Source organism: Podarcis filfolensis (genome assembly GCF_964270895.1).
Source record: "Podarcis filfolensis genome assembly, chromosome: 4".
NCBI lineage: Eukaryota > Metazoa > Chordata > Lepidosauria > Squamata > Lacertidae > Podarcis > Podarcis filfolensis.
In genome coordinates this window covers 26536484-26563585 of record NC_139607.1, presented here as the reverse complement: position 1 = coordinate 26563585, position 27102 = coordinate 26536484, and the positions used below count along the sequence as shown (strand labels likewise).

Here is a 27102-nt window from a genome sequence, read left to right as displayed (position 1 = left end):
TGGTGAATTTGGCTATCTTATTTTACCAGTGAATTGGTGCATTGATTAGTATGTCAAAGCAACAAAAAGGTGAAATAAACAGGATTTGGCTTCCTGTAGTGCTGAGATGAGCTACTCCCCGAAGGAAACAAAATACATATGCCTAATGTGCTGATCTGTTGTTATAAAACACCTGAGGTTGGCATTTTAGATTTACAACACAAGAGACTCTGTTGTTGTAAGCATGCACTGGCGAAAGTTATCACTAATATGATCCAGCTATCAGTGTAAACATAAAAACAAATCCATCATTCTTCCATTCAGCTTGGTCAACTGAAATTAGAAGCTGATTCACATTTGCAGGCATCAAACCACTTGCTCTTTTACTTACTACATTACTGGACATTCTGGAAGCAAGTGGTTTTAGAAAACAGGTTTTCCCCATATCTAGGAGGCAGAGTAGGAGGAATCTAAAGTTAAACTGGAAGAATGGAGGTCTGGAAGGATGATGGTCACACGGTGGAATCCAAGACAAGAAGCTTCAAAATAATCTGCCTCCGTCTAAACTGTTAACAACCATAATACAAAAGCCCCAATATACCTTATAAAAGAAGTATTGCACAAGTTCAGATATCCTGACATAATAAAAATGCCCATGAACAAGCAACATTTTTTTCAAATGTTTAAATTTGGGTATTGCATAGTCGCTGTTTCTTGCAGCTTGGCGGCCTTCTTTTCCAATAAGGCCTGGAAGAAAAACAAAATGGCAGAAAGTGAAACGATGCAGTGAAACTGAACTGGTGATACTTATCATTAGATTTCGTTTGAACTGGGAAACTATGGTTAGCAGGCTCAGAGCAAGCCAGTATCTTCTCTCTCCATCATCATAAACTGAGGAAGAATCATTTGCTCCCAATGTTTAGGATGTTTCTGCTGCTCACAAAGTATCTTCCACCCAACAGTGAAATGGAGACTTAGCTACTGATGGGAAAAATACCGTATTTTTCGCTCTATAAGACGCACCAGACCACAAGACACACCTAGTTTTTGGAGGAGGAAAACAAGAAAAAAAATATTCTGAATCTCAGAAGCCAGAACAGCAAGAGGGATCACTGCGCAGTGAAAGCAGCAATCCCTCTTGCTGTTCTGGCTCCTGGGATAGCTGTGCAGTCTGCATTCGCTCCATAAGACGCACACACATTTCCCCTTACTTTTTAGGAGGGAAAAGGTGAGTCTTTTGGGCAAAAAATACGGTATATACTCCTCCACAATAGATTGAAGGAAACAATGGCAATGATACAAAGTACTAGGACCATAATAACCAGTGACTCAATATTACATTATGATGACAATAACTTTAAACTTGACCATAACAATCCACTTACCAATGCCAACGTGTGCTTCTAAGATCATACTGACATCATTTGCTCCATCACCAATTGCTAACGTGATTGGATGCTCCTTTGACCATTTAATTAATTTTACAATCTGGAAGGGGGAAAAGGTGCAAATGTTACATACATGTTTTTAAACTGCACCATTATGCTCAATGTTCCACTTGCTAGATATTTTGGCGGTGGTGGAAACTGAACCAAGTAAGGAGAAAGGACATTCACTTCACGGAATCTACTATTTTCCAGGCAGTAGTGAAACAGACAGGCCGGCATTTGGGCCTGTTCACATATTACTTTCTAAGGAAACTCAGAATTCCCCTTCCTTGACCATGGAGAGAAAATAACAACCAAAGATATAACTGTATGATGTTTATTTGAACAGATAATCTCCACAGCTACTTGGCAGAAAATCTCTATTCTTGCTGATAAAAAATTAGGCAGTCAGGGAAATATTTCATTTGGCAACATAACCCAGTTCACTTAATACTTCTTTTCCACAGCAAGAGGAAGAGGCAGATTTCGCTTTTCTACAGGAAAGTAACGGCTGAACAGGCCCCAAGATGGGCCTAGTTGTTTTCTTTCTGTCATCCTTATATCTTTATCCAGTGTTATTCCAATTATCTTCTGATAAAAGCCTAATCAAAAGAATTTCCAACACACACCTATTCTTATTTCCTAAACACAAAAACACAAGGAAATAGAAATAACAGCTTTCCATGTGAGGTTAATGTGTAGCCTCACAATGTAGCATCAGCTGAAAATACAGCACTTTTCCTTAGTTAAAAGAGCTCTTTTCCAAGTAGCATGTCAATCCCTGAAAACTGCTTGAAACACACATAAATCAGTGGCACAGCAGGGTGCCATTTTAATGTACCATTAACTAATTGCTTTCTTTCAGAAATTCTTTCACTCATTTCTCCTTGTTTTTTTTTCATTTTTAGCTTCCATTATCAATCACTGGAAGGTGGGTATTTAAACACAACACATTACACGGAGACTTTCAATATTTATATAAATATACATTTGTCATGTAATTGAAGACGCGAAACACAAACCTGTGCTTTTTGCAAAGGAGCCATGCGACAGCATAGAACCGCGCTGCAGTTCCTACAGATTTCGAGGAAGATCTCTCTGTAGTTACCAGAGCTCCCATCTTCCCGCGGTTTCATTATTAATGATAATGCTGCTCCATCAATAATTAAACCATAATCTTGCATTTCAGCTGAAAGCCTATTGAGTGACAAAAATACACAAATTAATGCTGGTTTTGCAGTTTAACCAACCGTGTTTTATACAGCAGTCACTTCAAAAGACATGCTGAAATGCAGCACACTCAGGGTATTTTGGGTTGCATGTAACATAGGGCTAAGGCTACAGTTCCTTCAGCTCAAGGATTTATCAGTGTGCAATGGAACAGTCTTCCCCTTTTGTTCCCCCTTGTGCATCCTAATTCTCTTCTCTCTGTTAGCCCAACCCTCCGGAGAAGATTTGGGGACAGAGGAGGGAGGCATGCAGGGGGAGGAGAGGGGAGAAAGTCCCATTCCTTGCGCTGACAGGATAATTTGGCTGAATACCGTCTTTTAGATTTCTTGCCATTTGAAGTAACTAACTTGATACAGCAATCTTGTTTTTGCCTCAAATTACCCCCGTGGAGAGTAGAAACCCCACGACTAGGTTTTTATTCCCTCTACGCACTAGGATACTCTCACAAGAAATCTATTCCCTCAATTTCCAATTTTGTTGCACAGGATAAAAGGTAAAGGTAAAGGGACCCCTGACCATTAGGTCCAGCCGTGGCCGACTCTGGGGTTGCGGCGCTCATCTCGCTTTATTGGCCGAGGGAGCCAACGTACAGCTTCCGGGTCATGTGGCCAGCATGACTAAGCCGCTTCTGTCGAACCAGAGCAGTGCACAGAAACGCCGTTTACCTTCCCACTGGAGCGGTACCTATTTATCTACTTGCACTTTGACGTGCTTTCGAACTGCTAAGTTGGCAGGAGCAGGGACCGAAGAATGGGAGCTCACCCCGTTGTGGGGATTCGAACCGCCGACCTTCTGATCGGCAAGTCCTAGGCTCTGTGGTTTAACCCACAGCGCCACCCGCATCCCATAGCGCCACCTGTGTCCAGGATAAAGCTAAGCTATTTTTACATTTTGTGGGGTAATCTGCCGCCTCTCTCTATATGAACCTACCCAGACCCTAAGATCATCCTCTGGGGCCTTTTTTTGTGTGCCTCCTCCACGTGAGGTCCAGAGGGTGGCAACATGAGGGCCTTTTCTGCAGTGGTTCCCCGTTTGAGGACTGCTCTCCCCCAGGGAGGTTTGGCTGGCAACTTCATTATACACCCTTAGGTGCCAGGCGAAAATATTCTTCAACCAGGCCTCTGTGGCTGACTGACATCCAATGCCATTTTAAAATGTATTGGGGGAGGGGAGGCAAGGACTCCAATGGGACCAAGATGAGCACTAGAGTTAGCTGTGACCCAGTGGCCAGGATTTCTGACCTTCTAGCCGACAACATGGATCATGTTTCGCTCCATTTCTGTCAGGAGTTGATCTTTCAGAATGGCAGCACCCATGTTCTGGAAATCCCTGCCTATTAACATTAGAAAGGTCCCTCGATAGATAGATAGGATAGATAGATAGATAGATAGATAGATAGATAGATAGATAGATAGATAGATGATAGATAGAGACCTACAGATGCCTTCTAAAAGCCTACGTAGTTATATAATTTAAAATCGGCTTTTAAATTTTGTTGATTTCATCTGTGTATTTATCACACACGATAATGATTAGGTAGCTAATGACTGTGTACCTATACATACTGTGTTTTTCTGTGTATTTTTCTGCGTATAAGACTAGGTTCCCCCCTCCAAAAAAATAATGTCCAAAATTTGGGTGTGTCTTATCCATGGGGGGCCATCTCCCCCCCCCCCATTTTCTTAAATCGGAATCCCCCAAAATAGGGGACGTCTTATACATGGAAAAATACGGTATATCTATATTTTTTTTTTAAAGCTGTTTCCAATTCTGCTACTGAACCAATGCCAAAAAAAGGATGCAAATTTTGACTTTGGTTGAATTTGTACTTTATACATACCCTGAGAAGGTGTCCCTTGTTAAACTGCCGCTGTGCCTTAGGACAGTCTTGCTTAAATCAAACAACACATCATGCAAGCTCTGCTCCTCTATTTTCTTGGTAGTTAACTCAAGTATTTGAGTATTTCTTCTGAATAGTTTGCAGGCGTAGCAGGCAGCTGCGGCAGTCTCCATTTTGTCTCCCGTCAGAACCCAAACCTTTATGCCAGCTTTTTGCAGGGATTCGATTGTATCAGCAGCCTTTTCCTGTAATCTTTGAGATACCAATCACAAATAATTATTGACAAACTTTAAATTAAAAATTTAGGGCACTTACTAAAAGGTTTCTATCATATTGGAAAACATGACGGTAAAAAGGAGTTTGGACTTAAGAAGCCTTTGCTGTCATGCAATATTTTATTTATTTATTTAGTCAATAGTTTTCTCTCCGTTGATTTAAAGGGTTCAGATGCTGCAGTCCAGAGGAGCTGCAGTGTATTTTAGTGCCCTTTACCTGTCTGATTTAAAGCACATACTGTATAATCATGCTTCACAGCAATTTACGCCATTTTTAGTTAAACTGGCAAGATACAGCAAGCCTTTGAATTGCTCACAACTCAGTCTCATGTTGTGAAGTTTGAAAAAGAATTAAATTTTTTGTTAGAATCTTAGTATATTTTAGGCTTCAAACCAACAGATACTAACACTGTCTATGTCATACTGGCTTTAAGTTGGTCTCCGTAGTAACTTAACAAAAACAGAAAAACTTGTTTTTCATCTGCTTTGCCAGTAAAATAATTAAAAATATACAAGGCTTAGGTAGGCAAATAATAAAAATTGGATGTCTTGTCCACTGAAAAGTATTCGTGGGCGTTTCCTGAACCCCACACATGAACATAAATAAATTTTTTATTCTACACTTCTAGCTGCACTGATAGCAAGGTAATTGGTAGGAAAGAAGCCATTTCTTGTTGCAGTTTTCAGCTAATCAGCATATTCCCAGGTTCAAACCTGGTGGCTCCAGAAATATAAAAATTAGGACCAGTCTAAGAAAGGGGGAGTGAGGAAGAGAGATAGAAAGCAAGCTAAGTCTATACATTCCAGGTTGAACAATATGTTTCTATTCCCATTAGGCTGAGTTTAGCTTGACTACAGCAAAAGAGGCCTGAAACAATGAAAAGGAACTTTGTACTAAGGGCTGGTCTACAAAACCAAACCTGAGCAAACACAACAACTGCACTTGTTCGTAATCATCCTTTTGTAGCCTTCTCTCTCCTTTCCTATTCAAATTTAGACTGCAAGCTTTTCAGGTCAGGGACCTGTTAAGTTGTGGGTGAACATATCAGACGACACAGCGATTCTTCAAACAGCTCTTGTTTATTCACAGGCCAGAACAGAACTGAACTGAAGGGTTCAGCCAGCCTGCTTATATAGAGCTCCACTAGAACGTAACAGTAACCATTTTCTGTAACTATCCAATCACTGAACGTCACTTTCAATCCCTTATTTGCATATGTGGACCTGAGTGAAAACTATCTACAGTATCCCCCTGCTGGCCCAGGGTGAGAACTTCAGTACATAACAGGACCTTTACTGCTTACAGAGCTCTGTAAATCACAATGTGTATGGAGACCGCTCAATAATGATGATGGCAGTGGCTGCAACTATGAAGAAGCAGAAGGAGGAGTGATATCAATAACGACTCTTCCTTGCTCCTACGATTACTAACCATGGACTTGACTTCCTGTCTTCACCCCATGCAGCAGGCAGTAGTAGTGATGGGTGGACACAGTTTGACTCAGAAACTGAGTGCACATTACAAGTATTCTTAGGAAGCTCAACCAAATTTTGTGTGGCCGCAGGAGAGCAATGGAAATGGACTTTAATGACCCCCCCCCATTTCCAGTGAAGGTTAAATGCCAGAGAGACAGTGGGGCTACCTATTTGCAATGCACCCTTGTTTCTTTTACAGTATGTAATAACATCTGAGCCCTGGTGTTTTATTGAGGCAAATACACATGGTGAAAGTGGGAACATTTTGATGCAATGTACGAGTGGGAAGTCTTGCCCAGTTTGCGTGGGATAGTCTTTTATTTCCCTGCTTTCATTTTTATTGAGTTGTGAGTAGGTTGTTATTTTTAATAACTGGGACCAGAAAACTTGCTGTCAGGGAAAAGGTGGGATATTAAATAAATATGCATATATTATAATTATCATAATGTTTAGAGATTCTTTTGTCCCAGTGCAATGCATTCTGAGGTTTTTGTCATTTCACAGTACAATTAGTTTCTGTTGTGGAAACAGCTCGTAGTGCTGCTAATTACTGTGTGGCCACATTGTAAACTACTAATTGTTATAATACTGCTTCTAAATGCTTCCACAAGACCGTTATTGAGTCAGATGTGCTAAGAAGAGATTAATGGGTCTGGCAGGGCAGTGGGGTGGGGGTGGGCCAGAAAGGATGCTCCCCCATTAGGAGAGGGGGAGAAAGGACACTTGCAAAAATCCATTAAGAAGGATTAGACAAGTACAGGGTTTCTTTTCTTTCAGCTCTGTACCACCCCCCCCCCCTTTGATTCCAAATTCTGGTTTGTTAACTGGTTTTAAATCTATTTTAGGAAACGTTTACATTCTTGTGTATTGGCTGCATGTCGGTTTGACCGCTGTTGTGGTAGAAACACAGCCCATAAATCTAAACAAACAAACAATAAATAAATTGGGCTCTCTACAGACACTACAGACAATGTGTCTCACTGAGACACGTATGAGCCTTTTGCCCTTGCATGCAGCTCTCATTCCCTTGATAAGGAAGTCTGTATTGTTCAAATCAGAAAACTGTGGTTAACAGGTGTTGAGGAAACCAGGACCTTAAACCAGTTTTCAAACTATGTTCATGATCCTGGTGTGGTCTGAACATAGTAACCAAAATGGGAAACTGTAGTTTATTAGATAGGGAGGTATTCAAATACATTTTTGAGTTAACACCAGGGGACTTCCCTGTCTCTCCTACCCTCGTGCTATCCCCAAATCTGCTCCAGAGGGTAGGGGGAAACCGCAGAAAAGATTTAGGAGGCACATATAGCGAAGAGGCATTGAAGAGTGGTTTTTATTGGATTGTTAAAATGGAAAATTTAATAAATATATATATATATATATATATATATATATATATATATATATATGCTTTAAATTAAAAGAAGTGCACTAACCGGTCTTCAACTGCTGTAGCACCAAGCAGGATAAGTCCCTTTTCTATCTGCTCATATGCCTCAGCCAGTTTCTTCTCCCGATCCCGAAGAGCCAGTTTGGCCTCCTGCAAATGCTTCTGCACATTCTCGTATTCTTCACAGGTGAATTTCTTATACGCTACACATAACGTTCGCAGACCCTCCTAAAGGAAAGTATTTTAAAAGCACAGAGACGTGTTCACTGAAAGTCTTCTGGAGATTTTCAATTCTGCAGGTTATAATTTAGGTTTCTGCCTCGTGTAGTGGTTTAATTGATGAGGTTAGCATGCAAGTTTATCAACTGCCTTGAGCAAGGCAACAATTTGGTTAACTTGAATGTTGCCTCTGGAGAAGGCTATGAGAAAGCTGAAAAACCAACTTCTCAACAGTTTGGGGAAAAGAAAGAAAGAAAATACTGTTGATAGAGGTGGGCAAACCACTATGGCTTCCATCAAAAACCCATATGTGACAAGCAGAACTACAAGATTCTTGGGTATCTCTAAAAATTTATGCTATGTGTGTGTGGCCTTTCACAAAAAATGCACTGAAGGAGAATGGAAGTCAACACAACGATGACTACACTTTGCTATCATTCCCTTATTTAGGCAAGTTTGTCCTTACAAACTGACTTTTGCATCTTTCTGCCTTGAATGCACACAATTTGCACATAATAAATGCCAAATGCTGGATCTTACCACTGCATTGCGCTCAACTCTTGATCTAATCTGGTCTATTTTGCCTTCTGCAACTCTGGGGAAAATAGACGAATCTGCTCCTTTACAAAACAGAAATATTTCTCCTGGAAATGTAAGCAAAACAAAATTTTAAAAGTGGGTTAAATGCAGATAAAGCCCTTGCTGTTCTGAACCACAGGTTCAAAGGATAGCACGGGGGAGTGGCTGGGTACAGGGATATCAAAGAAGGATGTCAAAAACACCAGTGTGATTAGCTCTAGTATTATTAAAAGACTTACAGCAAAGTAGCCTGGCAGGTCTCCTAGCCTCTGCAGACGCAGGACAGACAATGCAGCAAGGAGATGGCTTGTCTGCCCCGGGTCTGCAAAGGCTAGGAGACCTAGCAGGCTGCTTTGCTGTAAGCCTTCCTTAATAAAAAAAACTAGAACTGATCACTGTTTGGTATCCTTGCACTCAACCACTCCCATGATCCCTCCTCTTTGGGCCTATGGTTCAGAACCCTTGCCACCAAAATATTTTAAAAAGTCTTCTTATGAAACAGCTTTTTGGAATTATAACACTCTATATTAAATGGACTCAAACGGAGTCAAAATTACAAGCATACTACAGTCGTACCTTGGTTTTCTAACAGCTTAGTTTTGGCTCCCGAACACTGCAAACCCAGAAGTGACTGTTCCAGTTTGCGAATTATTTTTGGAAGCCGAACGTCCGACGGGGCTTCTGCGTCTTCCGATTGGCTGCAGGACCTTCCTGCAGCCAATCAAAAGCCATGCTTTGGTTTCTCAATGTTTTGGAAGTCGAACGGACTTCCGGAAAGGATTCGAAAATATGACGGAACAGTAGAAAACGGCAAAAATCAAGACAGGCTAAAGATTTGTGATAATCTGAGGCCCTTCTTCATGTACATGTTCCACAATAGGTCTGGAGGGTGAGAACGGGGCCTTTTTGGCAGGGGCTCCCCGCTTGTGGAATGCTCTCCCCAGGGAGCTTTGCCTAGCGCCTTCGCTACATATCTTTATGTGAGGAGCAAAAACGTTCCTCTGTAGCCAGGTCTTTGGCTGATAAAAAAGTCTATGGCCGTTTAAATGTGTCTGTGGGAGGGGAGTGGTATTAGTTGTTGTTGTTGTTGTTATGATAGGTATTTGTGTTTTCATTTTGTATTTTTATTTGATAAAGCGCCCTGTGATCTTCGGATGAAGGGCCGTATATAAATTAAATAAATAAATAATAGATTTCAGACTTAAACCAAGTTCCCAAGAGCTTAGGGACTAGACTTTCTCTTTTCTTTAAGTACCTTTTGCCGATTTGACTATCACACTCATTCGTCTCCTTACAGAATCAAAACTAAGGATTTCCAATAGTTCAAACCTAAAGGGGAAAAAACAAGGACATGTTGTAATAACGTATTTTTTTATATCCATACACACACACACACACACACACACACACACAGGGAGTAAAACAGATGTAAATCCATGGTCCCTGTGAGATAAACAAAGCGTTTCATTAAACTCCATACCCTTGGCTCAAAATCCAAACTGACAGACTTGCAAATCACCCCCGTAATAAACCATACACTTAACTAAGCAAAGTGTTTTTCTCAAAGTTAACTTTTTAGAAGGCATTAAAGACAAAACATACTTATGTACAGGACAACAGTGCACAACTTACCTTTCAATATCATTTTCTCGATTCAAGATTTCCATAAAATTGTCCTTCAGTCTTAAATAGGTGTAACCAAGCCTGAAATTCAACCGTAGATACACATCAGAAGTTACAACAACTAACTGCATGCCACCAAGTTTACAGTAGACTGAACTGTGTGGCGGGTTGTGTATTACTAGAAACAAACTTCTCTAAATTTCATTTACAGATCACACAAGTTATTATTTGCTCAAGCTGGCTCAAGATTTCTCTGTGGTTCTGTTTCTCATTTCAATGTTTTGAGAACAATCCTACCACATAAGCTGCTCCCACAGTTCAGGACCATTACTTTCCACCGCTTTCCGAAAACACTGTACTTTTGGCTCCCCCGTACTCTTGCATGGACATACAGACACACCTAAGTACCTCACCTGTGGCATGTTCACCACACCCAAATGACAACAATCAAGTAAGTATACGATGAGGATGGTATTAATCTTTTCCTCCCCAAAATATATGGGCACAGAAGTACCTAGACCTACAGACACCTGGACCTGATTAAAGCCTGCTTCATAACAAGTAGATTATCCCCATATGATAAGTTATCATCCCTGCCCCAATCCAGGATGTTCCCATTGCAAAACATACCTGCTTCAAAGCTCTTAAGGCAAAACACTCCCTCACTTTGACCACCTGCTCTAATATTGTGCTGGCAGGAATAGCAGAGTAGTCCTTAGTGTCCCATTACACATATGGCCTGTAAAGCTGTACAGCTGTTGTGCTGTACCTTGTAATGAAATTCTACCTTTCTGTTTCTTGTCCATGCTCTCTCTACCGCCTCTGTCGCCCTGCATGCCTCCCCCTTCCACTAATGTTAACAGTTCTACTAGCTCTGAGCCACACAAGTTCTCTTCAGGAACAGTAACCGGGTTTGAGAAAGCAGAAGAAAAGTTTATTTTTCAACAGAGACATTCAAACAACACCTCCCACGCAGCAAGGCCTGACCTCTCCCCCTCTCTCCATTTCCTGTGTCCTCCTTACTTTCATTTTACCCTCAGCACGTCTCTCACTTCAGGGACACCTTCACAAAGATATTTCTCCTCAATGGCTGCCTTTGGAGTTACTATCAAAGGAAAAGTGTCTCAGCTCTCACACAAGCTGAAAAAAGGCATTATGGTCCATACCTCTGAATCCCTTCAACTAAAGCAACTTCATCAGGGGACGATGAAATATACACGGCAGACCTCCCCGACAGCTGTGCTTTCTTCAACCCATCCACATTGTCATCTTCCTTCACTTGAACGGTGTGACAAAGGCACAGAGCACGGAAAAAGAGTTCTTCTCTGTCCTAATAAAGAAGAAGAGGAGTTTGGACTTGATATCCCACCTTTCACTCCCGTTAAGGAGTCTCAAAGCAGCTAACAATCTCCTTTCCCTTCCTCCCCCACAACAAACACTCTGTGAGGTGAGTGGGGCTGAGAGACTTCAGAGAAGTGTGACTAGCCCAAGGTCACCCAGCAGCTGCATGTGGAGGAGCGGGGAAGCGAACCAGCTTCACCAGATTACGAGTCCACCGCTCTTAACCACCACACCACGCTGGCTCCCAAGAAGAATGCTGCTAACACAGATTTCCAACTCCAAGGGAATTAGCAACCACATTTAATACTTTGCACATGTAACAGTAGCAGCTGAACAGACTAGATTGCCATGCATTATTTAAGTTCACACACTAAATTCTTTTGGTAAGTTAAGGTTGTTTGTGGGAGGAAAGTTGCCCATCCTACACTCTGGCGTCACCTGAGATGCTTTAAAGGCCTCTACGGACTAAGTTAGGGACGCGGGTGGCACTGTGGATTAAACCACAGAGCCTAGGACTTGCCGATCAGAAGGTCGGTGGTTCGAATCCCCGTGATGGGGTGAGCTCCCGTTGCTCAGTCTCTGCTCCTGCCAACCTAGCAGTTCGAAAGTCAAAGTACAAGTAGATAAATAGGTACCGCTCCGGTGGGAAGGTAAACGGCGTTTCCGTGCGCTGCTCTGGTTCACCAGAAGTGGCTTAGTCATGCTGGCCACATGACCCGGAAGCTGTACGCCGGCTCCCTCGGCCAGTAAAGCGAGATGAGCGCTGCAACCCCAGAGTCGGCCACGACTGGACCTAATGGTCAGGGGTCCCTTTACCCTTTACCTTTACAGACTAAGTGGGACCCTCCTAAGCAATGCAGGATGCTGCTGTCTCCCCTTAGTACCCTAGAGTCCTCCCTATCTCTGGACTCTCATTTATGTTTCAAACCAGTTCATCTTGGAACAACAGTGACTTTATTAAGAAGCTACCATTGGAATAGAAAAGGATTGCAAATGATTTAGCATACTGAATAGATAAATTGCTGTAAGCTACTTTAATTTGAAGTGTTTTTGTCTTCGCTAGCTTGTTTGGAGCAAGGGTATCCTTCAGCTTTGCAAACTATTATTTGTAAATATTATGAGCAACAGTTCTTGAGTTATAGCAAAGCAGGAATGTCGTATTAACAAAGGAGGGGGAATGAAACATTCTGAAAGCAAAATTCCTACCTGACAAAAAGCTACTTTATTTAACTGAGCCCCCCAACTGTCATGTTTTCAGTATTTAACAACAACAACAACAACAGTAATAAAATTTTCGTACTTTGCCACTTCCTCCTGGGGAAGAATCAATCATATCAATACCAGCAGAATCGGGGAGAATTTGGCCATTACAGATGACATGAGGAACATACACATGGCCCTCAATGCAGCATTCTATGAACTCCATATTGTTCTCTGTTAAGGTCCCTGTTTTATCTGTGAAGACATATTCAACCTGAAGAGAAACACATAGAACAATTTAGAATTAAAACAACAATAACAGAGCTGGGGGGCAAGGCAGAGGAAGTCAGATATTTCAATAGATGAAGGTTTTATGTGATACTTTTTTCTCCTCTGTCCTTGAAAAAGCATGCAGTACTTGTCTTTTCCAGGTGAGGCATAGGAACCTCCAGCCCATGGGCTTAACCTGGTTCACCAGAACTCTTTATTCAGTTCTCGGCATTATCCATATGACACTGAAATATGTCCATTTCTGGGCACCACCACTTAAGAAGGAGATTGACAAGCTGGAAAATGTGCAGAGGAGGGCGACCAAGATGGCCAAGGGTCTGGAAACCATGCCTTATGAGGAATGGTTGAGGGAGTTGGGAATGCTTAGCCTGGGAAAGAAGAATTTGAGAGATATAATAGCCATCTTCAGATGGCTGTCACATGGAAGATGGAGCAAGCTTGTCTTCTCCTACTCCGGAGAGTAGGGCTTGATCCAATGGATTCAAATTACAAGAAAGGAGATTCTGACTAAACATCAGGAATAACTTTCTGACAGTAAGAGCTGCTCGACATTGGAACAAACTCCCTCAGGAAGTTGTGGACTCTCCTTCCTTGGAGGTTTTTAAGCAGAGAAGAAGAAGAAGAAGAAGAAGAAGAGGAGGAGGAGGAGGAGGAGGAGGAGGAGGAGGAGGAGGAGTTTGGATTTGATATCCCGCTTTATCACTACCCGAAGGAGTCTCAAAGCGGCTAACATTTTCCTTTCCCTTCCTCCCCCACAACAAACACTCTGTGAGGTGAGTGGGGCTGAGAGACTTCAGAGAAGTGTGACTAGCCCAAGGTCACCCAGCAGCTGCATGTGGAGGAGCGGAGACGCGAACCCGGTTCCCCAGATTATGAGTCTACCACTCTTAACCACTACACCACACTGGCTTGAGGTTGGGTGGTCATCTGTCATGGATGCTTTTGTTGAGATGACCTCCGGGGTCCCTTCCAATTCCACAGTTCTATGATTCTATGACACACTGCCTTTTCTTGTCCCATTGTACAGAGAGCTAGCCATTCAGGAAGATGTATTTCCAAATAAAATGGTCTTCTCAATATCTGCAAGAATCTAAATATCAGAAACAGCTACAAGATTTGTAGGATAATTTGTACGTGACTTGTTACCTGCCCCAACTCTTCATTGAGGTCAGACGTATTCACCAGTGGCCCTTCGCCTGTTTCTTCATCAAACATTTCTTCATCCCAGGTAAGAAAATAAGAACCAAGAAACTTCTGCATTTCTACTGTGACGTACATGGATACAGGAATGATGTAGTTGAAAAGAACCATGAAGGCAAGGAAATCTGTAAATGCTGTAATAAACTGCCAAGGCGGCGGGGTAAGGGTTGGGGAGACAAAAGCAAAGAATTTATTTGGATATACAGTAACAGCAAGAATCTTAGGTGCAATCAAGCAGTTGGATCGACTTCTATCAAACATGCATAGGATTGCACTCTTAGGTTGCAATCCTAAGTACATTTACTGCAGAATAAGTCATATTAATGACTGCACTGTTAGACATTTGAGATATAGAACTTAACTCCCTCTCTTTTATCCCAGCATAAAATTCTGCCTCATCCAAAATATTCACTGATCTGCTCTACAAAATCTTTATATTTATTATATTGTTTATATTCTAAAATACATATTTTTAAACTGTAGGTGTATCATGAAGAAAAAGCAAGTAGTTAGCTTAGGCCCAGTGCAGCCATAATGGGCTTACTCTGATAAACGACTGCTTGTTGGTGCATGAAGAATTGACAAGTTCAAACACATTCTCCTCCTTGCCTAACCTTCTGTTCCTTTGTGTGCAGAGCTGCAGACATGACTTCTATGTTTCTTAAACTAGTTTCTCACAACTTCCCAAGCAGGAAACTGGTTTGAGCATTTCCTTCTTTCCAGTTCATCCCTTGTTCATATGCTAAAAAAACTGTGGTTTTTTGAGCAGCCCAATTCACATGCACTTTGCCAGTACTTGCTTTTAACTACCAGAAGCCCCAAAGAAGATACACAGAAAGAAAAAACTTCTTTATTCAGATTATCCTGTAGGATTGGAAGGGTGGCGGAGCAAAGAATGTTCCATATTATTTGCAAAGGAAGAACACTCTTGAAGGCATTACCAAGCAATGTAGTTATTGGAGATATGTAAGGGCAGAAATATAGCAAAACTGCATCATCATCATCATCTGCCATAAGTTGCATCCAGCACTGCCACATAGGTGACAGTAAGGCTTCCATCAATGGAACAAGGGAGAACAGCCATTTTCAGCAATTCCTCCCTCCTCCACAGAGGGTATGGGAAATCTTTTAGAGCAAATTTAGTGAGGCACTGAGGGAGGGGGAAATAACTGAAAATCACTTCTTTTCCCATTCTACTGACAGAAACCTTATCATCAGCTGTAGTGACACTATTGCGCAAAACTGTTAAATCTTTTATTAAACCTCAAGTCATTCACATACCACATTTCTTTTCCGTTCCAGTTCTGTTTTCTCATTATACCAAGGCTCATCACGAAACTGCTCACTTTGCCACACGTATTTCAGGACAGTATTTATTAGTGATTTACTGATCAGAATACAGAGGTATACAATAAGAAATACATTCATGGATCTGAAACAAATGAGAGGAAAAGCTGTTTAGCTTAAGTAAAAAAAGAGATTTTTTTAAATATATATGTTAGCATGCTTTTGATTTAGTCTAAGCCTTCCCCACCCTCCATGTAAATTTGACATATCTAACAAATGCAGCAAAAGACCTTTTGCAGAAAAGGCATTTGCAATTCATAATAGGGAATAAAGGATTGCACAGTGCATATTACAAAGGTTATCAGTGCTTTTGATGAATCATGACCCACATGTATTATTTTGGTTTTGATAAGTGGACAAATGGGCAAATATCCCTCAGGCTACGCACTATAAACCAAACTTTCTACATCCTCGGTTCAACACCAGTTATGATCAGCTCATTCTTCTGGAATGACAGGGCTAGTTGTGAAATTGCCATGACCAAAACCATAATCTTTGTCTGAACAGTACTAACATGTGCATGCAAAGGCATTTCCAAAGCATTTACACTCCCACTTTTCTTCTCAGGAACATGGGAGTGGTTTCTTACATAGGACTGCCACTATTTCATTCTCACAACAAGCCTACAGGTGAGGTTAAGCGGAAAGTACATAAATGAATATGCAATATGCTGCAAGACTGAACGATAATCTGATTTCCCCGGTCCAGATCTAACAATCCAGAAAGGTGTTTTAAATTTGTACATTTGGCTGTTTCCAGAAGCAAACCAATGGAGGAGGAACTGGTGGGCCTTTCAGAGTTGTGTCATATTACATGCATTTTGCATAAACCACTGTGTGGTTAATGGCAAGCATTGATCACCCAGTATAGTTAAGAGGTGCCACCAAACTTGTACTCCGATGATGGGAAATCATGACTGCTACGAAGAAGCAAGCATTTTGTTCCCCCAATTCTTCTCCAGCTCAGATGCAGTGGTAGTTCCTTGCAGATGGTAAGTCACTGGGAAAGGATTCTCCCTCCCCACTCCCTTCTCTAACAGACTGGTATGCTGCAATGCAGCACCCAGGAGCCCTATGGGGAAACTGTCCATTCCTTGGGATACTAGGGGCTTTGAAGAATGGCATGTGCTACACTGCAGCATGGCAGACCACCCAAGAGCAGAATGCCCCTCCTTTTCTTCTCCCTATAGCTTATTGCTGCCATTGGCTGTGCCAGTACCCTATTAAGTAAGGTTTAAGGCAGGCAAGTCCAAAGTCCTTTTGGGGGGCCTAATTCAGCCCCCCAGACGGTTTTATCTGACCCCTCCTGTGGCAGTTTATTTATTGGGGTCAAATCCTAAAAAAAAATAACTTTGGGGTAAAGTCGTAAAAAAAGGTCGGTTCACTTCATCAAATCTGGCCCTCTTTGAAAAAAGTTGGGGCAGCCCTGGTTTAAGGGAAGGGGTTTGTGGGGATTGGTGGATATGAAGTGGATCCAATTTTGACTGGTTCAGAAATAAGCCCAAATATTTTCCAGTATAATGTATGAAACAAACTCATGCTTGTCTAAAAGAACAAGACAAGTACAAACAGGAATGGCATCAGAAGCAGGGCTTTTTTCCCCAGCTAGAACTCGCTGGAACTGAGTTCCGGGACCTCTCAGTTTGGTGCCATTGCCATCATAAGAGAACAAGGAAGGTGAGTTCCGGCATCTCTTTTTCTAGAAAAATAGCACGGATCAGAACCTTTTCAAAGCTAGCAGTTTTAAACTGGCAATCAAGTGATGACTGTATCCCAATGTGTACGAACAAACAACAGAAGAACAAAACCTTCATAGCAGGCTTACGACACGATTAGTTATTTCCAAAACAAACAAACACTGATAGGGGTTTTTCACTGCTTCACAACATGCAGACATTTCCTTTCCTTTCCTGCTTCCCACTGATCTTGCCCACACATATTTGCATATTAGAAGCACTCATAGCTTTACTTTTCCACAGCAGATCGTTTCTGAGATTTTGATTGGTAGTTCAATGCCATTTTTGTTTCCATGCCAGTGTAGATAGCAACACCTGGAACAAACAGAAATACTATTTCATCAAAAAAATATGGATGTGGGTGCATGTGCATATTATGTAATATTACACACAACCGCTAGCTAATGCAGCTAATTACAAATTCTATTAAAAAGGATAGGATTGTGTAGGAGACACAGCTGTGGGCCTGATTTAGTGAGTCTGTTAATGGATGCATTAACAACTGCATACATTCAGCTGCGGGGCTCAGTTGAAACTGAAATATTTGTTCAAGTTTTTAGGGGGGGGGTTAGGGCAATAAAACACATCTAGCATTTTAGCAGATTTATTCCAGAAGGGCACAAAAAATGTTCATCCATTCAGACTGAGGGCAATGCTGATGCAGGAATCATCTGTTTTCCCTCCATAATCATATTACCAAATCGGATTGGCTACATAATGCAATGCCATAATTACTGTATGACATCTCCCAATTTGATGAGATGGCCAGTGTGACGAAATCTGGGGGAAAGACAACCCAGAAAAATGGCAACAGACTAAAAAAGCAGGGAAAGAACAACAACAAGCAGTGAATATTTGCAGAATTAAGTGGTTATTCAGGAATGATTTGATTTCAAGAACACTATTTTCAGCCCCCAAATATAATATATATTAATATATTAAGTGTTATAGAAATTAAACCATCACCACCACCATCAAAACAGATAACAGTCCTTTTCAATGGGTTGTTTTTCCCCACTTCTTATTTTTTTAGCAGAATATCCTCTGTACGACATCAGAAGATGCTGCTGAAACTTAAATCTTCTCATTTATATCTCTGAATTAGGACTGTTACTGCTTTTATAGTAATTTACCAAATATTTTCTCTGTGTTCTTCAACGTAGCTCCTCTAAGAAGCACATTTTCAGATCCCAATGGCCTACAAAGGTAATAATATTAATTAACTGTCTGAAGTGGCAGCATGAAGGCAGTGTTTTAAACACAAAATAAATAAGGTTAAGTTTAGAAAAGAAAATAAGTTCACATTTCTGAAATGGCGGGCACCTCCAGATGACATTTATATTGAGTATTCATCCTGATTCACCTGTACGGAAGTTATATGTTTTCTTCAATGCTAAAAGCAGGTCATGCAATTGGTACAAACCCGAAACTTCTTATTAAAAAGTCCTTTCCAGTAAAGTAGGATAAGAGCTTTACTCATAAATGTGAGGATTAAAAAATATACTTATTTTTACGTACAAGCCTTATTAGCTGTATTTTAATAAAAATTGTTCAGGGTGGCATTTTAAAAAAGCATACAAATGCATAATAAAACAGCATGACATCAGTAGGAAGACTACAACCAGCGTATAAACCCATAAAATATTAAAAGGAAATGCCACGTGAACTCAATATGGATGGCATTAATCTTTCTTTAGCATTTCAGCACTTAAGCACTGGCAACCTTAGCAGAAGATTTTAATCTAAGACCATCAGTGCTTTAAAAACCAAAATGTTCTATAAACTCAAGTAGTGCGGTTAACCAGCTAAAAAAGAACTTCTGCGCATTCTAAGAACAGCACATTAAAGGCTTTTTAAAAAGGACTCACTTAGAGTATACTCATTTTTATGGTTGGTTGCACTTGAGGGTTGGAGTAGGATGGGGGCAGATTATTAGCCACAATTTCATTCTGGTAAAAGCAAGACAAGGATGTTCACCAATCCTATCATCTAACCTTGTATTTAGCTGCCAAAATTTTAGCATCTGTTCCTCCACTGGCAGCTTCAATGGAAGCCGCATAGAGTTTTGTCCCCATACACAGTGCCCAGCCATACATAATCAAGTACTTTTTGTGTCATTCTCAACTATGTGCCTTTCATTCCCTGATGATCTGCTCCCTGATACTGATGAACAAAAAATAATAATGGGTGGGCAGAAAGGGATTCGCATCAGGCTCTTGGCCCAGCTTTTTCAGGATAATGAAGCCACCATCTCAAAGAAAACTCAATGCTCCTGATAGTCTTCATGCCCATTCTTCGCATCTACTTTTCTCTGCTACAACATGCCACGGTTTCACTTGTTTTGTTGCATATATTCCGAATTTAACTAGCCCTGACAGGTGCACATGCATGCACTGCTTTTTTAAAAACAATATTTCTACGCAACCCCAATACCAAAGTTCTTTGGGTGACACTGATAAAAGTTCTTAAAATGCAATATATTGCAGCACAAATTAAGCAATAAAATCAAACACCATCAGGTCTTAAAAACTTTTTAAGGGTGGAGGAAAAAAACTGCCTGGCAGGTTGTCCTATAGTATTTGCTTATGGTAAGGATTGAATAACCCAGGCATTGCATATTTTAAGTCCTACCTTGCAACAGGCTCATCTCTGTCATGGTAAACATTTATCCGACCAACAAATCTGCAAGAGGAAAAACAGATTAGGAAATACCTCAATATCATTATGCCTGTAGGAATGCAGAGAAGAGTATTCCAGTAATTGTACAGCCTTGCATGCAAATAAGTTCAGCTATTGCATCTAGGGAGATGAATCACAAATGCACCTTTGAAACGCATTGCATTCCAACCCCTGCTTCAATGCAAAACTTCTACAGCTTGTATCCTTAGCTGTCCCTGGATGCCTCAATGCAAACGCAAAACGGAACACCACAATAAATGAACTTGCCCTTTCACCCAAAACCTATTTCCCTCGTTTCATCATATACTTGTTTACTTCATAGCATTTATATACCGCTTGATTGTAGAAAACCTCAAAGCAGTTTATAAGATTACAGTCAAAGTAGGGGTTTTCTTTCATTTGGAGTACTGTATTCATATCCTGACTTCTAATTCCACATACTGTGACAAGATGTTGAAAATCAAAATTTCAGGATGGTGAACGGCGATTATCTCTAAGGGTGCACTGACATTACGCAGGGACAATGGAGTAAGATTCTGGAGAGAGATACTAGGAGAAAGGTAAGCCTGAGTTCCTATGACTGCTTCCAGGTAGGGTTTTCCCCTCAGAGATTGCTGAGGCCTTGTGATCCGATTCAACCTAACACCTGCAATTATATGGGAATATTTCTTCATTATGAATTTTATATACAGTGGTACCTTGGGTTAAGAACTTAATTCATTCTGGAGGTCCGTTCTTAACCTGAAACTGTTCTTAACCTGAGGTACCACTTTAGCTAAGGGGCCTCCTGCTGCCGCCACACCGCAGCATCGCAATTTCTGTTCTTATCCTGAGGTAAAGTTCTTAACCCGAGGTATTACTTCCGGGTTAGCAGAGTCTGTAACCCGAAATGTTTGTAACCCGAGGTACCACTGTATCCCCTTTTGCTCAAAAATATTACAGTGGTACCTCTGGATGCGAGCGGGATCCGTTCCAGAGCCCCGTTCGCATCCAGAACCAAACACAACCTGCTTCTGCGTGGGTCGCAACTCACCGCTTCTGTGCATGCGTGTGACGTCATTTTGACCGTCTGCGCATGCGTGAGTGACAAAACCTGGAAGTAACGCGCTCCGTTACTTCCGGATCGCCGCAGTGCGCAACCCGAAAATACTTATCCCGAAGCTACTTCAACCCGAGGTATGACTGTATTACTATTTAAACAACAACAACCACCATTCTGCTGATTCCGAACGCCACCCCGCTGCTGATCAAATGGAGTATCAGAGAGACAGCAGCAACCATACAACAACAACAGCTCCAGCCTGCAAGCAGTCACTTTTTCTTTGAGGCACTTCCTGTTTCTTTTTCTAGTTGGCATCTGGTAAAACTGGTACCTGCAAGTAGTTGTTGATGTTCCTGGCTCTACACACCTTTGCTCAATCTATCTCAATTACAATGTCACTCAAAGCATTCTCACCTAATTATCAGTTATAGACACACATTCACCTGTGAGAATTAAGGTGTTTTCTTTATGCCTGCCAGCACTAAGCTGGGAGTCCGGAGACACACACACAGAGTTCTCCAAAGGAAGAGAAAGAAGGAAAGAGACAGGAACCAACTCAACTGTACTAAATATGCTGCTTAGATAACAACAACAACAACAAATTTTCTTTGTACCCCGCCCTCCCCGGCCAGAGCCAGGCTCAGAGCGGCTAACATCATATAAATAACACAGTATACATAATTATGGGACAATTGACAATTCAGGAAAATAATTACCACATGTTCTTACTTATAAAGATCAGGCTGAGGTTGTTCACATTCAATGGTAGCATGCAATGTGTCGATATCCTGTTCGCTTTGAAAGGCTTTTGTATCTTGGACAGCATAATACGTCTAGAAAGGACAAGAAAGTATAGTTCAGTATCAAGTCAAGGTGTTTATGAAACTGAAGTGAGAATTTTGAAAATGAAGGGGGGGGATACAAACCAACTTCTGTCATGAGTGCAATGGTCAACTATTGTAAAATTCTGCAATTCTAAATTATTACGAGGTTTCCATAGCACATTGCAAAGTGAGTCAAATCTTAATAGAAAACTACAATTACCAAGTTTTAAACTGTTGCAGCAGCCCATATTTACAAACAGGAGCAATCAAATTTTTCAAGCGTGTTCCCAAATGTGATTGTTTTGTTTATTAACAGAATATATTCTATTTGCCCTTGATAAAACTGTAAAGCCACAGGGGAATGTTTTATATTCTTTTACAATGACAAAATCTACAACCCTACAAAATAAAATTCACTAGTCGTACCTTGGAAGTCAAATAGAATCTGTTCCGGAAGTCTGTTAGACTTCCAAAACGTTCGGAAACCAAAGCATGGCTTCTGATTGGCTGCAGGAAGGTCCTGCAGCCAATTGGAAGCCACGTCAGATGTTCCGCTTCCAAAAATCATTCAAAAACCGGATCACTCACTTCCGGATTTCGATCGTTCGGGAGCCGATTTGTTCAGGCATTTGAGATCCAAGGTACAACAGTATAAGGATAACAAGTTTAAGCTATTCACTCTAATAGTCATATGTACATCATTTAGTGCAGAAGCCTTCAGTGCCTATCTTTAACCCTTATATTGACATTTCATCAAATGCTGTTCACCTTATGACTGGATTCACCATCCAAACTTGCTGTCGTAACAAAACATGTTCCATCTGCCCGACTACTGGACAAAAATATTAAGTCACAAGGGAATGTTTCGTCTTCTTTCACCATTACAATATCTCCAACCTGGAAGAGAAGAGTGTAATCAGTCAATGTTTAAGAAAGAATTTTAAGTTGTCAATCCCAAGTGTCTTAAAAAATGAAAATCCACTGTTGTTTCTGTCTTTCTTGCAGTTGCCTGTGCCTCAGGGACTGAGGCAGCAATCCCATACATCTTGTATGAGAATAAGTGCTCTTTGATGCGGTAAGACTTGCTTCCAAGTAAACATTCACTGCCAGTTCCTACTAAGGCTATGGCTATCAAGTCTACCTACAGAGGTTAAAAGGGAGTTAACAACAGCTATTAATTACAAATGCATAAGAAGTTATCCATGCTGTAACATAATTAGTATACCCTTCTGTGGATTATATGAACATAGGTAACCTTTCAACAAACTATCATTTTTAGGACTGCAAAAAGAAAAGAAAAGGTTGCTTTTTTAAAAAAACAACAACCAAATGTCCAAAATTATCCTATTGCATTATTTCAGAACAAGGTACTTCTATGCGGGGGTGGGTGTGTGTGTGTGTGTGTTTAAGCTCTGCTTAAACTAGAGCAGGATGAAAAATGTGAGCACATTTCTACCAAAAATACAGTCATTTTTCATGTTCTTGTTGGAGTAAAATAATATGCAAAACACTCTCTCTCTCTCTCTCTCCAGAGGAATGAGACAGAATCATCTGGCACAGCCTTCTCATTGACCTACTTGGCAAACAAAATAACCTTCCAAAGAATTTTAAATGACATAATTTACAAAGATGTGATCAATTCTTTTCCTAGCCATGGCAACTAACGAGCACCCATGTTTGGACGCAGTATATCTCAAAATACTAGATATTAAGGAGAAACAACAGGGGAATGCTGTGCTTTCAAGAACTAAAATAAAACAAGGGTTTCAGGCAGCCATCAAGCTATGCACTCATCTAGAAAAGTGCATTTTATTCCCTGCTCAGCCCTTGTTTTTCATTTTTCCCACTCCAACAGTTAGTTAGCATTCCATGCTCACTAAGCATACTCAGTACTCAATGAGCTATTTTAGGGTTGCTGTCATTTTCTGCTTTGGGTTTCCTGACAATTTCTGAATTACAGAAATGAAAGGCAGAAATTCCTATGTGGAAGTGGAATTTTTTAAACATATGGAATACCCTATACTTCTTAATACAATTAAGCTTGATAGCTTAAGATCTGTTCAGTGTCCCTCCCCCATTTAAAGAAGGACTAACCTCTGACTAAAACTTTGCCAACTGCAGTTGTGGCACTCTACATGAGATGTCATTTCCAAGGTGGTTATCACTCATGCCACTGCCACTGCTGGATTTTTAGTAACCAATTTTAAAGGTATACACCTTTGTACTCAGTACTTAGCATCAACCACTAAAAGGCCACAAGTGATGCTGCTCTCTTATGGGTCACCTAGCTCCCGCCACCACTGTTGCATATTTTTAGTGACAGATGAGGATCCCAAAATAACTATTTCTCTATTTGCATCCTGATCCTCTTTTTGAAGCAAAGTCTTCACCCTGGGTCATAAAAGACTCTGCTGTGTTCTACCGTAGCCCACCTGATACATGGGACTAATTTTTCTTTTAAAGGCAGGCAGAAACAATATTTATGAAATGAAGAAAGTTATACTCATGGAGTATATATCATGGAGAATTGTATCCAACTCTCTCTCTTTCTGACACACCAACTCAAGTAATCTCCATCCAAGAAATATATTGAATAATACATGGCACTCACTCTGAGTTTGCGGCTCTGCTTTCTAACCAGTTTGCCATGTCGAATAAAATGAACAGGACACTGGTTCATTGCATTGTCGGCTTTGTGACGAAGCCAATCTTCATAGCCCTAAATGAAATAGCCAATTAAATATTTATAATTCCCCAAAAAGGTAACCGTTTATCATTTGTATTAGACTTGTACAACATTGTTGGAGAAACTGTAATTTCAAAAGTGTAAGGTGGGGAAGAGGCGGAGGTGGGGAACAGAGAAGGAGTTCGAAAATTATGATGATTGCTTGCTGACTTCCTTTTTTAAAAATGACATGACTCCAACTCAATTCGCATCCGCTCCTGATCATAATGGTGTATCACAGGGGTCAGCAAACCTTTTCAGCAGGGGGCCGGTCCACTGTCCCTCAGACTTTGTGGGGGGCCGGACTATATTTTGAAGGGAAAACATGAACAAATTCCTATGCCCCACAAATAACCCAGAGATGCATTTTAAATGAAAGTACATTCTACTCATGTAAAAACATGCTGATTCTCGGAACGTCCGTGGGCCGGATTTAGAAGGCAACTGGGCCGGATCTGGCCCCCAGGCCTTAGTTTGCCTACCCATGGTGTATCAGGTGCAAAGTTACCATACTGCTGATGGTTGCCTGGTTGGTGTTGCACTCACACTTCTGGTATCCAGAAAAACAATATCTCAGGAAATGAATTTAAAAAAAATTTTTTTTAAAAAAAAAACATGCAGAATTTATACTATTTTCACTTTTAACAGACAATGCTCTTACCTGTTTAATAGCTGTTACAGTGATGACAAAGAAAAGTGGAAGCCCACTTGTCACTGGGCTAGTTGGTGTGTCAATAATTAACTAGGGGCGGAAAAAAGAATTAGCATACATTTTCTAAAGAACAGCATTTTTTAAAAAATGGCCTTATTAGCAGCCTTTGATAAAGTACTCTGCAATCATTAAAACTGAACCATCTGAACATTAAGATGATAACCAGTGATTTACACATCACTTCCATAACATCTTAGAAGAGTTTGGCCACGTTGACTAATTCAACTTAATTAACTTATCAGAAGGCATGGTACTGGCGGCTACGCCACATATTATGGACGCGGTATACCTCAAAATACTAGATATTAAGGAGAAACAACAGGGGAATGCTGTGCTTTCCCTGAGGCAAATCTGGCTTACCACTGAGCGTACACTTGACAGGGATCTGAAATTAATCACAGACCTCCAATAAGCCTGCACAATTCAACTGTTTGCAAACATATGTTTTCTGTACACACAGCAGAGTATAAAGTGACCTTGAGCCACAGCAACACAAAGAATACCAACACAGCTTAAGCAGAACCGTATACAGTACCTGGAAAGGGGAATGTTAAGTATTCAATTTTCCACTTGCAGTGGAATACCATTTAGCCTCTTGGAAAAGCATCTTACTTGTTGCATAGTCCATTGTACGTTGCATTGATTAGGTAACATGGTTCCCTCCCCCCTATCATTTTCTAATTTAACCTATGTATAGCTAAGCCCACATCCACACCATATATTTTAAGTGCTATTATACCTCTTTAATAGTCATGGCTTCCCCCAAAGAATCCTGGGAACTGTAGTTAAGAGCTGTTAGGAGACCCTCCCTATCCTCTTCACAGAGCTCCATTCCCAGAGTTCCCTGGTTGTTAAACCACCCAGGAAACTGTAGTGAGGGGTCTGTGAGAGTCTAGCAACTCTCAGCTCTCTTAACTACAGTTCCCAGTGTTTTTGGCAGGAAGCCATGACTGTTAAAGTGGTATAATAGCACTTTAAATGCACATTGAGGATATGGGATGTACATTCCTGAAAGGCAGGCTGATATTACTACTACTAGTAGTAGTAGTATACTGCCCTATACCTGCAAGTCTCAGGGTGGTTCACAACATAAAACATGTAAGTAACTGTAAAGACAAAAACACTTTATGACAAATTCCCTTTCTACCCCTATAAAAATAAAACATAGCTGAAGACTCAAAATATTTAATTTTAGACATCCATATCAAATATGTATATCCTGTTTTAAATGAAAGAACTAAAGAAAGAAATGTGTATATCTTACCTGTACAAGAAAAATGATGAGAAAATAAAAGTTAGCTATTCTTCGGAACTGCTCAAATAAATTCTTTGGGACAAAGTTCCAAAAAGTGTACTAAAAGAAAAAGAGAGGCAGAAATGGACTGTTGATGACATGCTGTGCTCTCAAATTTATCAAATGGTATACATTAGGAACTAATGGCTTCTTTAAAAGGGCGGGGGAATCAATTATATATAGATCCCAGTTCTGAGAAAGTTAATCAAGCTTAAATCTTGATTTACACAGAACTTTGGCAGAATTAACTTTGCCTGGATCAATGGCATATATAAACTTAACTGCTCTAAGTAAACACAAAACATATCTGCAAATATTATTATTAATTTAAGTAAATTGCATAACTTGAGGCAAGCAGTTGGCATTATTAAGCAGACTGACATATCAAATCCCTGCTTTTCAGAAGGGATGAACTTCACCTTTTTGAATTTGACAGTTATTTGAGGAAGATGGGCAGAGTATTAGAAGGAATTCATGGAGCAACTTTGGAAGGTGTAGCAGAATGAACACCATACTTGGATGGTCTACTCCAGCAGCAAATGATGTACCAAGAATTAACACCACAAATGAGCATGGGACCCAGAAGGAAATAACAGATGTCCTGGCTGGGGGAGGAACATCTGTTTTGAGTAGGGAATTTAATAATTTAATAATTTTTTACATGGTTGAATGGC

General features: G+C 40.7%; 1 protein-coding gene across 5 annotated transcripts in view; it reads right to left on the bottom strand.

The window, feature by feature from the left end:
• Positions 1 to 27102, bottom strand: part of ATP11A (ATPase phospholipid transporting 11A) — a 109865-nt gene that overhangs the window by 25358 nt on the left and 57405 nt on the right. For 3 of the 5 annotated variants that reach the window (XM_083610495.1, XM_083610493.1, XM_083610491.1), the window contains exons 3-22: positions 26399 to 26488; positions 25084 to 25164; positions 24309 to 24416; positions 22466 to 22594; positions 21603 to 21706; positions 19784 to 19834; positions 18286 to 18350; positions 17386 to 17467; positions 15352 to 15502; positions 14017 to 14214; positions 12680 to 12853; positions 11205 to 11368; positions 10048 to 10119; positions 9671 to 9744; positions 8377 to 8480; positions 7664 to 7845; positions 4477 to 4728; positions 2429 to 2603; positions 1365 to 1467; positions 581 to 726 (exon numbers count right to left, since the gene is read on the bottom strand). In XM_083610495.1, coding sequence (XP_083466621.1) covers positions 581 to 726; positions 1365 to 1467; positions 2429 to 2603; positions 4477 to 4728; positions 7664 to 7845; positions 8377 to 8480; positions 9671 to 9744; positions 10048 to 10119; positions 11205 to 11368; positions 12680 to 12853; positions 14017 to 14214; positions 15352 to 15502; positions 17386 to 17467; positions 18286 to 18350; positions 19784 to 19834; positions 21603 to 21706; positions 22466 to 22594; positions 24309 to 24416; positions 25084 to 25164; positions 26399 to 26488 — 2505 coding nt within the window. Of the gene's footprint in view, positions 1 to 580; positions 727 to 1364; positions 1468 to 2428; positions 2604 to 4476; positions 4729 to 7659; positions 7846 to 8376; positions 8481 to 9670; positions 9745 to 10047; positions 10120 to 11204; positions 11369 to 12679; positions 12854 to 14016; positions 14215 to 15351; positions 15503 to 17385; positions 17468 to 18285; positions 18351 to 19783; positions 19835 to 21602; positions 21707 to 22465; positions 22595 to 24308; positions 24417 to 25083; positions 25165 to 26398; positions 26489 to 27102 lie in introns of all 5 variants that reach the window. The other 2 variants (XM_083610494.1, XM_083610492.1) reach the window with 1 other exon arrangement.